Below are 12,264 nucleotides of genomic sequence, written 5' to 3'. Positions count from 1 at the left end.
AATTGTCAATAACCGTATTTTTGTGTTCTATTTTATGTAATTTAAAACTTTCAGTCTGTCCTGGTAGACATAGGCAATGTTTTGCAATTGATTTGACAATTAGGCGAATTTTATTAAATGATAAATTTGCGATAAAATAAAGAACATTAAGTAAATACATGTTTGCGGGGATTTATATAAGATGAAATAATCTGAAATATTAGACAAGTTAAAAATGATGATAAGTTGCGTATACTCGTAAAGAGTTCTTGTGTTATTATTGATGCAGTGTGAAATGAATAGACAACTATTACTCAATAACTCGTCAAATACAACTTTAATAAGAAGCAAGAATAGAGAATAGTTATCTAAACTGCAAAGGATAGCTAATTCACATGCATTTCATGACGATAGTTAATTTATTACTTACTTTATTACTAACAAGTATAATAAATTCTTATAGTGATATCTGGTTAAAATGCTCGTAAGTTAATGACTTACAATGTCAGTAAAAGCTGACTTCCTCCTTGAACGCAGTTGGCAAATGGTATTCAGGACACTAATTTCTTTCTCAAAGAAACACTTTTCTGATATGATAGAGACAGCACAAAATAAGCAGCTTCGTTCAGCACCAGTCCTATAAATAACAGCATTATATCACAAAACTATCTATATAATTATAAGTATACATTTACATATTCAATTGCTTCCACAAAAGATTGAAGCCGGTTCAAACACACAGCTCTAAATATAGCTACACAATCAAAAACACGGGCATACATATATAATGATTCCTCTCATAAAGGATCAACAGAAATTCAAAATATGAAAAACTGATTTCGCAAATAGATTTGTTTTACTGTATTCCTAGAAAAGATTTCGCTCGTTTTAAGTTAGCGCTTTTCGCGGTAGGCATGATTCCGCGAATCTTTATAGCCGCGAATATGTCACTTATAACAAATCCGCGAACATTTCTAGCTTCAACCTAATATACACATAAACGTGCAAAATATTTATTATAATCTAATTAAACAAAAAGCATATAAACACAGGTGCTATAGAATTTGTAAAGAATTATGTATGTATGTTATAGATACCTGGTTGGACCCTAAGGAAAATAATTGTCAATTATAAGTAATTATCATGCTTATTGACGTTATTCGGTAGTCACGGCGTATACAAAAGCACTTACAGTTTGCTTACATTGAATGGCTTGAATTTTATTTGCTTGGAGTAGGTGTAATCCCTTGTTAAAAGTACAAAAGCGATCAAGTGCTACATTGATAAACAGCTATTATGTTGTTATAATGAAAGCGATGTACAGTCCGATACTGTGTAAAAACGTATCGACATTTTGAAGATAAAGTCAGTTATGATTCAAATAATGGGTCTGGCTATATCTTACCTACCGGCTCTTTTGTTAAAAGCGGTCTAGTAAATCACTTAAATTCAATACTTACAAGCAATGAACTACGATTGGTCTTTCTTCACTTTGACCTTTGACCTTATTCTCAACATCCTTGACCAGCTTTACAAACGGTTCAACTTTATGTGGGACTTTTTCTGACTGATTCATCGTTATACTGGTATGTTTTCAATGCGCTCTCCTCCCAGAAGGTGCTTTATTAACAAAAAGTTCTGCATTACATTGTTCTCAAATATAAACTTATTATTTAAAGTGTTCGGTAATCATACATAATCTAATATGAAGATCTGGATTGAAATTATGTGATGATAGATATAACAATAGATCACTACTGACTAGCTACAACTCCCAAATTCTGCACACATTTCCTTTTTCAAAACGTTCATTGTTCTTGCAGAATAATGTTTGATCTTGACCAGTGAACAAAATGAATGTGATGTATTTTAAATGAAAAACAAAAATATTCGAATCTGGAAGGAAAAGCCGAAACCTTTACTTTTATGCATCGGGACATCAAAAAGATCTGACGTAATAATCCTCATAACTTATTTTCATCTAAATAAATAATAAAACATCTACCAATCCAGTGCGTGATATTGTCATGTCTCGTATTGTACCATAATCCGTTGTGTCAACCGTCTTACAAGTTACTTGGAAATGACCAACTTTGAACGCCTTTCCATCTTGTGGTAAATAATGTCCGACAGACTATAATGAGTAATATTCAAAAGTAACAAACTTAAAAAATTGAAATATCATATTTTACAAGTAATCTATATGAAATCAGTTATAACATTTGATCAGAATTTTTAGCGAAAATTCAAAATCAGTCTAAATTATAAATTAACATACAAACAAAATGATTTAGAATGCAAAGACCTCTCATAGTATTTAAGCTTTAAAGGTGATTCTTTGTTTTATCCACCCCATCCTCCAGCTATTTTTCATAGCTAAAATTTGTATTGCATTAAATTTTGTTGTAAAACGACACTGAAACTAAATATGTTAGGTATGGATTAATTTGCCAACTAATACTATTAAATAAAATCTTTTACATGTATATAATTATTCTAAACAAGCTATATTATCTTTAAGTGTGCACTTACTTTATCTTTTAGGTTTTCGTCGTCTAAACTAATGACACCAGCACATTTTTCTTGATAAAGCATCGATATAAAGTCTTCAACTGTATTCGGCATTGGCGTCTGCGATACAATAAATTTGTATGGATTTTCGTATCCCTGAAATTGAGATACTGAGTAAAGTATAATTTTACATAACATTATAACTGAATGATGCCGTTTAAAGTATATTTAAACATTCCTCGTAATCATGTAAAAAGTATGAACGATTTTACAACACTTACTATTTCATATAGATCTAGACTAATATAAAGTCAGTCTATGAACGATAATAACGCGGGAATATGACCAGCTCCAAAACTTTTCTAGGATGAGTGAAAAGAAATTAAACATACGATTACAACAATAATGTAAGATTTTTGTAAAAATATCTGTGATTTTAAATAGCTTACATATATCCACATTGTGCTAATATAATAAAAGAGTATTATTAAAATGTCAATTAAAATAATACAATTTAAATGCATTATGTATCAATTCAACATGAGGATATCGATCGCAACTTTTCGGCCCTTTCCGTCAGTCTTCGGATAAGGACCTCGAACACAGTAGTATGAATACACAGAACGGATACGGTATTTCAGTCTAACCTACTCTAAGAAACAAATAGTTATGCTGGGAGTTGTTGACTAGTATTTTTCCAATATATCATGTAAAAGCCAATCCAAAATAAGTTAATTCATAAATATACATGTACACAGTACATTATTTATATACTTATTATCATGGTTGTAGAAACCGAAAGTACAGCATGCCAACCTGTTGACACTAAGTCAGATTTGTATTTTAATCGTTCATCAGGGTTATATCTTAATTGAAAATCGTTGTCAGACATATTTTCAATAATATATTACCGAAACAGACTTTATTTTCCTTTGGATGTCAAATATATATATTCGTTTTACAGTATCGAAGATTACACTCCCTGTTTCTGTTTACATCTGAAATCACGTTGTAGAACTACTTTCTATCCGTATTGTTTCCGAAGTTATTATGAATAATAGCCGAGGATAATCCGATTGAAGAGGATATCTATATATATTTTATGAAAGAAAGGGAGGCAACGTAAGCAAAGTTCACGAAAAAATATTGAAAAGGGAGACAATCGAAACTTCAAACGAAATCAAAATTACTTTCACTTGAATACTTACTTTTACATAAACAGCATTTATGTAGTCATGCTTTGTTGATGACAGTCTCACTCTGTAATCATCGCCTACACATAAAAAGGATGATATTTATTAAAATCTTAAAATGTTCAATTTAAATTTGTTTTATGGCTTTATGTTATAAAAATATATTTTCGGCTTAAAATCACTTCCTAATGCACAATAGGGGATTACCCTGAAACCAAACCTAACAAACCATTGAATAGCCAAGGTTGCCTATTCAAATGAGATTTTTATACAAATAGGGTATATTTAAAGACGGTTATATTCTATACATCTTCGATTACTAACACAGTATGGTATTATAAGTGTGAATGGAAAAGGAAGTTTACCTATACAATGGCAATATGTAATGTGATATTGTTGAAATGCAAAAAATGTTCAAACTTTTAAGTTTTAAGAACGTTTGTAAACAATTATGAATTACGGGTTGGTTTTCTAATCTTCTTTTTAAACAGCTCTAAACTTACGCTAACTGTAATAATTATTTTATATTTAATAAATTTAATCAACTCTGTCTGCCAAAGGATCATTAAGTCAAAATTCTACTTCTACTTTGTGTAATTGAAAATGTATTTTATGTATTAGCCCCATCCCCTTGGGGCACTGACTTATTTTCAAATTTGCATAGTTTACCAGGAATGTCAGCTCCGTGTCTATTTTCCTTCCTTATTTTCTTGTTAGCAGATGATTTCCCATCCAAGTCTTCCGGCATAACAACATCAGTAAATGTCTGAAATGTTCAGAAAGTCAACCACGCCTGTTACTAAGATGATTCTTGTTCATTAGGTAACTTAAAAAATATCTTACAAATGACCATGACCTTTTTTATTTCTTTTATTATTTTTTTCCTTTGCCAGCTTTAGCCCCTTAAAACTGTTTAAATCTTAGGCAAATTTCAATTAGACTGATAATAATGATCTTCTTAATGGTTATTATTCGATTTTACACAATATTCGTATGTTTAGATTATACATAAGGAGATAATTGATTCACAGTGAATTTTTAATCTCAAATGGGAGCGTTTGCGGATGTATTGATAACTTATTTGTTTAAAAGGAAGTACAGGAGTAGAGTGATTACTATCAAGCACTTTCTTCAGAATAAGCAGTATCATGTCTCCAATATAAAACGATTTGCCTAAAAATATCACAGAGGAGAGAAACATGAAATAATTTGAATCAATAAAACAGCGAAAGTTTCCGTCACAATATTTCATGGACAGTTGAGTGTGGGTTTACAGTCATTATGCTGATTTTAATTAATCTAAAATGGAAGGTATTATAAAACAAACAAGCTTTTATAAAAACACAATTTGTATAAATATATACACATGTACCTGAAATTGATGTGATATTTTATCATCTGTCATCAAACGAGGAATATGCGTGACCGGAAGTGGATCGGGATCGCACGTGAGGGCATACAGAAGACATCGGTGAAGAAATATATACTGTTCCTAAATAAGAGAAAGAACAATACATAGTTCTGAATAACAATAATTATGTCAAATAATAAAAATACAACTTCAAATATATATCCTACTATATTATCCATCATAATAGATTTTAAGGAAATCACAATTAAAGTACATTGATGACAAACATGTGTTAAAAAACAAATATCATCCATATATAATAGCATACCAAGTTTTGCACCATGTGACCTCTTTGTCCACGTAGCGCCATAACACGACCAAAAATGTCAACATAATTATCATCCATGCTTTCCTGTATAAGAGTATCTAATGCGATATAGGTTCCAGTTCTACCGATTCCTGCACTGTTATAAAAAATCATAAAATGAAGATAAAATTATATAGTATCAAAACCATAATAATGTTTTCTTTTTTTAAACGAACTTAACAACTCAAAATATATTTTATTTGCTTTGTGTCATTACACTTATGAAATAATATTTGCATTTTATTACTTAATGCATATTCCTATTAATTCTTGAGATTAATATTCGTAATGTGTATGTTGACATCTGACGATATATGGTTTGACGAGTCTTTGCAGTAATCAGTCATATATATATATTATGACGGTAAAACAAATACCTGCAATGCACTACCATTGGGCCAGCATCGTTTGACTTTGTTTGTTCAACTTTGTTCCTAAACTCTATCAGAGAGGCAACATTATCTGGAACAGATCGGTCAGGCCAAGCGGTATAGTGATATTGTGTCACTTTCCTTGATCCAGAACCCTTTGAAATTAAAAAAAAAACATTGTTCAAAATATTTTGAGGTATGTTGTTCGCAAATCTAAGACAAACTAATACAATCTAGGGATTTAGATAAGGTTTGGCCAACATATTAGAAAGATCAAAACAAATAGACCATTTATATCTTAAACGATAATCAAATCAAAGGTGATTAGGACGTATATTTATGTTTCGATACAATATAACATACCTGCACATTAACAGAAAACTCCCTTAAAGTGAATTCTGAAAATATTTTCTCAGCAATGCACACAACTTTGTATCCATGGTAATTCTTTGTTTTCCCTTGATCCGGCCAGTACTGCTCACATTTCATTTTCTATGAAGTAAGCAAAGCGTGATTTTATCTTTTTACATTTCTGACAATAATTAAAGTTTTGTGTATATTACCAAATTATACGTGGCACAAGATAAATAAGTGAAAATACAATTAATTATATGAAGCAAATAATATAATAGGTTTTATACAAACTGTTTAAATGAAATTATTATTAGATATATGCATATAACTCTCAGTATATTTATAATTTTATGTTGAGTAAATACATAAGTTTTAATCAGGCTGAATCTTTATCCAGATGTTTATAATTATATGAAGTCAAGTTAATCAGGAAACATACAAAACTAAATTAAGTGTTTTTTTTCCTGGCAAGTGTGGTAAAATACAAACCCCAGACTCATCTAGATTTGTCAACATAATAATTTTATCTGTTTTTTCTTCCCATATCATCTCCCAAAAGTCTTTGTAAGTATTCATTGCATCCTTAGTTGGTCCTTAAAACATTAATGAGTAAATAAATATAAGAGGAATACTGATGCAAAAATGACACCCTCAAGTATAAGAGAAAAATATCATAACTGTAATAAATAAAGAAATATATGAGGAATATTGATGTAAATATGACACCCTCAAGTGATATAGTACAGTCTCTGGGGACTGTTTGTGTGCAAAAAAGGTCCATGGATAAATGTTATACCAATGTTAAGCTAAATTTATGAAGTTTACAAAAATTTTGGGTAGACATGTAAAATCATGGTAAAATGTGTATGAGCCATTTTTCAATTATAAGTGAAAAAATATATGAGGAATATTGATGTAAATATGACACCCTAAAATTGTAGAATCCCACATACCTTCAACTACTATTGCAATATTAAATATAATTAAAATTGTATTGTGCTTTAAATCGTTTCTTAAATATCATGATTCCTACATATTAGTTAAACCTTGTATACATACCGAGAGAGGCTATGTACTCTGGTGATTTCTTATGTCCCTAAATTATGAAACATAAATAGATGTTAAATATCTCTATGTAAAATATCCATATACAAATACTGATAATTCTTGAATATTATCTGATCAGTCAAACCAATGTTCAGTCAATGGCAATGTAAACACATTTGTTATTTTTTTGTGCACACGTTATTGTAAAAAATAATGGCATTATTTAATTCAAGACATAAGTATGCTAAACTTAATCAGTTATTAAGTTATTATGTATACGTTAACGAAATATCAAATGACTAGCTGCTAGGATTGTCAGTGAAAAACAGTTGTATGTTGAAAGACGTGCTAAACATGACAATATTCCGATATTACAAAATACAAAAATAATCAAACACGTATATGTGTTTATACATACATCAATATAGTTTGCGTTGATATAGGTTTTACTTTTTAAGACAACACGAGTCGCATCATCTGAAACAGCGAAGAGTGACCCTTCTTAAAGCTCGAAATAAATTGAGACATTATTATGATCGTCTTAGTGTAAAACATTTTTGTAGAAATTAGTTAAAAGCTAAGTTATTCTTACTGGATATGTCTAATTTAAGAAAGATAATACACAATCATTTTTATGTTATTTTGTTGTTATGAATGCTTTCGAGGATCCACCTTTTTCCAGATTGTTTGCAACCTCTCTTCCCTATAACTAGTCATGTTAATATGATATTTTTTAACATAATGCGTTTTCTTTTAATTACACTATGTATTAATTAAGTGTTTACCAATAGCGGTTAAAATTTATTTTCTTTCTGTACCTCAGAAGATGGATTTTTTAACATTTAAAACGAGCCTGTGTAAGAAGTCGGTACCAGTTTTTTCAAATATAAACCTTGAATAATGAATACTCAAATGAATTGAGAATAGCGTATGTATTAATTTCATAAAGATATTAAAGTACATTATAAGATATAGGTAAATGAGTTTCGTAACATAAAAAAGGAACACAACACAACACAACACAACCAAACAAAATTTTCCTAAAATAAGATAAATATTTTCATGCATACACTCCATTGTTTCTATTTTTCTTGCGATTGTTCCGAGTAAGAGCCTCGTCACAAGGCCTTGTCAAACCTTTAGGTAGTTTCTAAAATGAAAAATGAATTTTGTATCAATACCCTAAACGTTAGCTGAATTATTATAACACGCATCATCAAATTTATCTTCGCTATATCAATATAATTATAGTTAGAAGAACATACATTTAACCGAGAGACAATTAATACATATGTACCATTTTAGCAGTATCAAATTACAGAATTTTGTTTCAGTTTCAAACTATAAAAGAGATATTCATTCAGACAGGAACGGCGATATGTCAACAATAAATACTCAACCTCAAACTCATCTTCATAATCAGTCTTCTTCCTGACGTATTCAAGAAGGTCAGATACTTGAATTCGGCTTCGAACCAAACTTGCTGTATTGTAATACAAATCAGCACTCGGTGGATTTACTTCTGTAATTTAAAAGGCTTTGTAATAAAAATAATCCTTAGCTATATAGATTGACGTGTAACAGAAATTTCACAAAATAAATTATATACTTCAGAATGGTAGGAAACTGTCTTTAATTTTTATCCCTGTGCTGGTACAATTGATATTTCTGACAATAAAGTGAAGAAAATTACATACGTACTATCCATATATGTTATTTAAGCATCCCGATCGAATACGGTTTTTCAATGAAAACAAACCTTTTTCGATAAGTTTAGAATTTCCTTCATCTAATTCCTCTAACTCTATTTCATCAACATCGGTTTCTTCTTCTGTTTTGTTTTCAGGATCTCTATCAATAGTGATCGTCGCATACGCACCATCTGAGACCGTTGTTTTATCATCTAAGTCTATGGCAAAGTTATCATACATGGCTTTTGGTTTGGTAATTTCTCTCGTACTAGCCTTTTTGAGCTTGTGTGTTTTGTTAGGTTGTGTATATATGTAGTCCTGACTTTCTCCAACTGCTGCCGGTGTTTTTATTGGCTTTGAGTACACATCTAAAATCATTGCAGAAAAGAATAGATTTTACATATTTGAATAAGAAAATGAAAGATGATAGCATTAAAGGTTTTGTTATATAACGATTAATTATTATAAGAACAAATACATTTGTTTATATGTCACACTGTAACACTATATCTTCTTCTTAACGACTTGAGGTGATATTATACTGTTTATTTATGTTATGTGAATATTTAAATCATGTAAATGTATTTATCGGCTTTATCTTTAAACGTAATACATACATTGATCTTCTGCAACAACTACCTCATGTTGATCGGATTCTTCTCGTGGCGATTTTTTTCTGTCAAGTGAATACAAATTTATGCCATACGATAAAAATTTACTAAAACGAAAAATAAAATTATGATGGAATTTGTAAAACTTAAAAATAATAAAGAACGGACTATTGTAGCAAACGACAATGAACACACGCAGCGATGTCCTAGATTTATTTAAGATTAAAAGTCTTAAAATGAACGTGTCATGAATAAAAGGCCCGTATTAATTATTTGTTTCTTTTTTCTTCTTTTATTTAGAAGCTAACTTCAGCTAGACTTGTGTCTAGGCACCCATCAATTAGTTAAAAATAAACTTTGCTCATCATTGAGTAAGATATTTTGATAACAGAAATTCATTAAAATCTATGAAATCCTTACTGGATATGTCTAATGGACTAAAGAAACGAATAACCGATGTATTGGAAGCTACTTTCCCTATCACAGGTCAGGTAAAGTTGGTCATTTATTTAATTTTAGAAAAAAAATGGCCAGATTTGTATACGACACTCTATATTCATTTTGTGACCACAGTATATTTTATTATGATTAAAAAATGAATCCATACTATGCATATTTGTTTTATACCTTCTTTTTAGCATACAAACTCCCACTATGATCAGTATCAAGATAAGGACACCTCCCCCTAATGCTGCACCAATGATAAGTTCGTTGCTTTCTTTCTTTTCTTGCATTACCGTAACTGTTTTCTCAGTTTGGTGTGAACTTGCTCCGGTTTGACTTGTTGTTACATCTGTTTAAAAAGAAATTGTTTTACTTATTAAAAGAAACATTGAAGAAACCATTCGATAGGCTTTGTTAAACTGAACGTTTAATGGGGCATTGTTCTGTGTACTGTGCTCTCCTTTGTATATTTTTTGTACAAAAATTATTTTTACACTATAAATATTTGATTTATAATGTATACACAAGTCAGTATTACATGTACACATGTTTGCCCATTGCTATCTTACACGAGTAAACAGGCGCACATATATCAGCTACTTCGCTAATAGTTAACAAAGTCCCACTAACTACTAACACGTGTGCAGGTGAAAAATAATAAATACATTTCCTATATCTTTAAAATGTCACAGTGGTAAACGGCGTAACTAGCAACTATCAATGTCTATGTTTATTATGAATTGATTCTACGGGAATGTGATTTTAATAGTAACCTTTCATGAGTTAAAACGTCGAACGTATTAATTACTACTTGCGCACGTATTAGTAAGCAGTGTCGCAAGTACTACCAAGATGTGTGAACTAGAAGAATATAGTTTTTTTCAATATCTCCTAAGGCCACTATAAGAAAGGGCAAACGTTCTAAATATTCAATATCTATGGATATTTTGAATTTGATTTATTCCAAATGAGAAATTTATAAATTTAAATAATTATTTTGTAATAAATTCATGACAGTAATCATACACACCTTGTTCGACGGTTGTGGTAGTTTGAGTACATTTATCTCCAGTTAGTCCATCCTTACATCCATCCGTACATGTACCATTATTTCTATCACATTTAAGATCTTTACATCCACCAGGACAAGGTTTATCGCAGGTATCGCCCCAAAAGGTTTGGTTACAACCGTTTAAACAATATCCTCCTGTATGTTCACATGTATGTTTACCACTTTGTACTATGCATGACGGGTTGCAAGCCAAGCTACAATCGGTTGAGTAAAAATTACCAACACACCGTAGACAATTATTTCCGTTATCTTTTGAGCACTTTAAACATTGGCTGTTACATTTTTCTGAGCATTTTTCACCAGTCCAGCCATCATTGCATTCCCCTTGACATATTCCACTACTATTACAATAAGAAGAACATTCTTCTGCGCATGGGTATGTGTTTGATTTACACGTTGTGCCAGAAAATATTTGTCCTTCTGGACAATCAGTGCAGACTAACGAATCATTGCGTATTTGGCATTGATTACAACCTTGAATAAAACAGTCCGGACATTGCGATTCTTGCAAACACGGTATACATTGAACACTGATATTTGATTTATAGAGATGAAAACTATCCTGGCAAATATAACATGTTTTCCCATCCGTACAATGTTTACAATTTGACGGACAGGTTTGACATATTGTTTCGACACCCGAATTAAACTCATAATATCCAGCTTTGCAACCACTTGAGCAAGTACGTAAATCACAACGTTCATTTTCGCATAAACTACAATTATGTAAACATTGCCAACCATAAAGACCAGGTTTACATTGAATACAATATCCCGTATCATCATGACATTCATTATTTAGACATTTACTATCACAGTTGAAAGTACATCTTGTATGCAAACCAAATTTGTTTGGCTTACATAAAGTACAGTCATCGTAGCCGTTACAGTTTTTACAACCTTCAGGACATGGTGAACAGAAGCCATTTGATAAGAAGAAAGATGGTTTACAACTCAAGCAAGTTGAATCAGAGCATGACTGGCAGCCAACAGAACATTCTGTAAATATGTATTTTTATCCTATATACAAATTTGTAATTATATACATTTGTATTTCCAAATATACAATGTAAAGATGCTAAGTCGAATGTTACATATACGGATAAATTAAATATTAAACGTGACCACAAAAAAAAATAAAATAAAGTTTAAAAAGATAACATATAATATCAAATTTTTTAGAAACATTTAGGAAAAATAAAAAACAACATATAACTAAAATTCACTGATTGGTATTCTTTAAGGAAAAATTATCATGACGTTAAAAACTTAC

The 12,264-nt window shown here is 30.5% G+C and overlaps 2 protein-coding genes across 2 annotated transcripts in view; both read right to left on the bottom strand.

Annotated features, from left to right (window-relative positions):
• Nucleotides 1-12,264, bottom strand: part of LOC132731934 (receptor-type tyrosine-protein phosphatase mu-like) — a gene marked incomplete at its 5' end in the record, with an annotated part of 53,868 nt that overhangs the window by 1,026 nt on the left and 40,578 nt on the right. The window contains one exon of the mRNA XM_060718228.1: nt 481-616. Coding sequence (XP_060574211.1) covers nt 481-616 — 136 coding nt within the window. The remainder of the gene's footprint in view (nt 1-480; nt 617-12,264) is intronic.
• LOC132731929 (receptor-type tyrosine-protein phosphatase eta-like) lies at nt 1,666-7,231 on the bottom strand. The gene is made up of 10 exons (XM_060718225.1): nt 7,186-7,231; nt 6,616-6,719; nt 6,136-6,264; nt 5,779-5,927; nt 5,363-5,498; nt 5,056-5,175; nt 4,353-4,449; nt 3,699-3,763; nt 2,512-2,646; nt 1,666-2,113 (listed from the first exon to the last, which is right to left on the bottom strand). The coding sequence occupies exons 2-10, from the start codon at nt 6,700-6,702 to the stop codon at nt 1,961-1,963; spliced, it is 1,071 nt and encodes a 356-aa protein (XP_060574208.1). The 5' UTR covers nt 6,703-6,719; nt 7,186-7,231; the 3' UTR covers nt 1,666-1,960.

Source organism: Ruditapes philippinarum, unplaced genomic scaffold (genome assembly GCF_026571515.1).
Source record: "Ruditapes philippinarum isolate M1 unplaced genomic scaffold, ASM2657151v2 ctg3563_1_1_1_1, whole genome shotgun sequence".
NCBI lineage: Eukaryota > Metazoa > Mollusca > Bivalvia > Venerida > Veneridae > Ruditapes > Ruditapes philippinarum.
This window is presented reverse-complemented; position numbering and strand designations above follow the sequence as displayed.

What these genes read in the sequence shown, in the direction of transcription:
- LOC132731929 (XM_060718225.1), bottom strand. Translation starts at nt 6,702, where the DNA reads ATGAATACTTACAAAGACTTTTGGGAGATGATATGGGAAGAAAAAACA. An exon ending in AGTTTTCTGTTAATGTGCAG is followed by an intron (nt 5,928 to 6,135) that starts GTATGTTATATT and finishes TTAATTTCAAAG; the next exon opens with GGTTCTGGATCAAGGAAAGT. An exon ending in GTCACATGGTGCAAAACTTG is followed by an intron (nt 5,176 to 5,362) that starts GTATGCTATTAT and finishes TCTCTTATTTAG; the next exon opens with GAACAGTATATATTTCTTCA.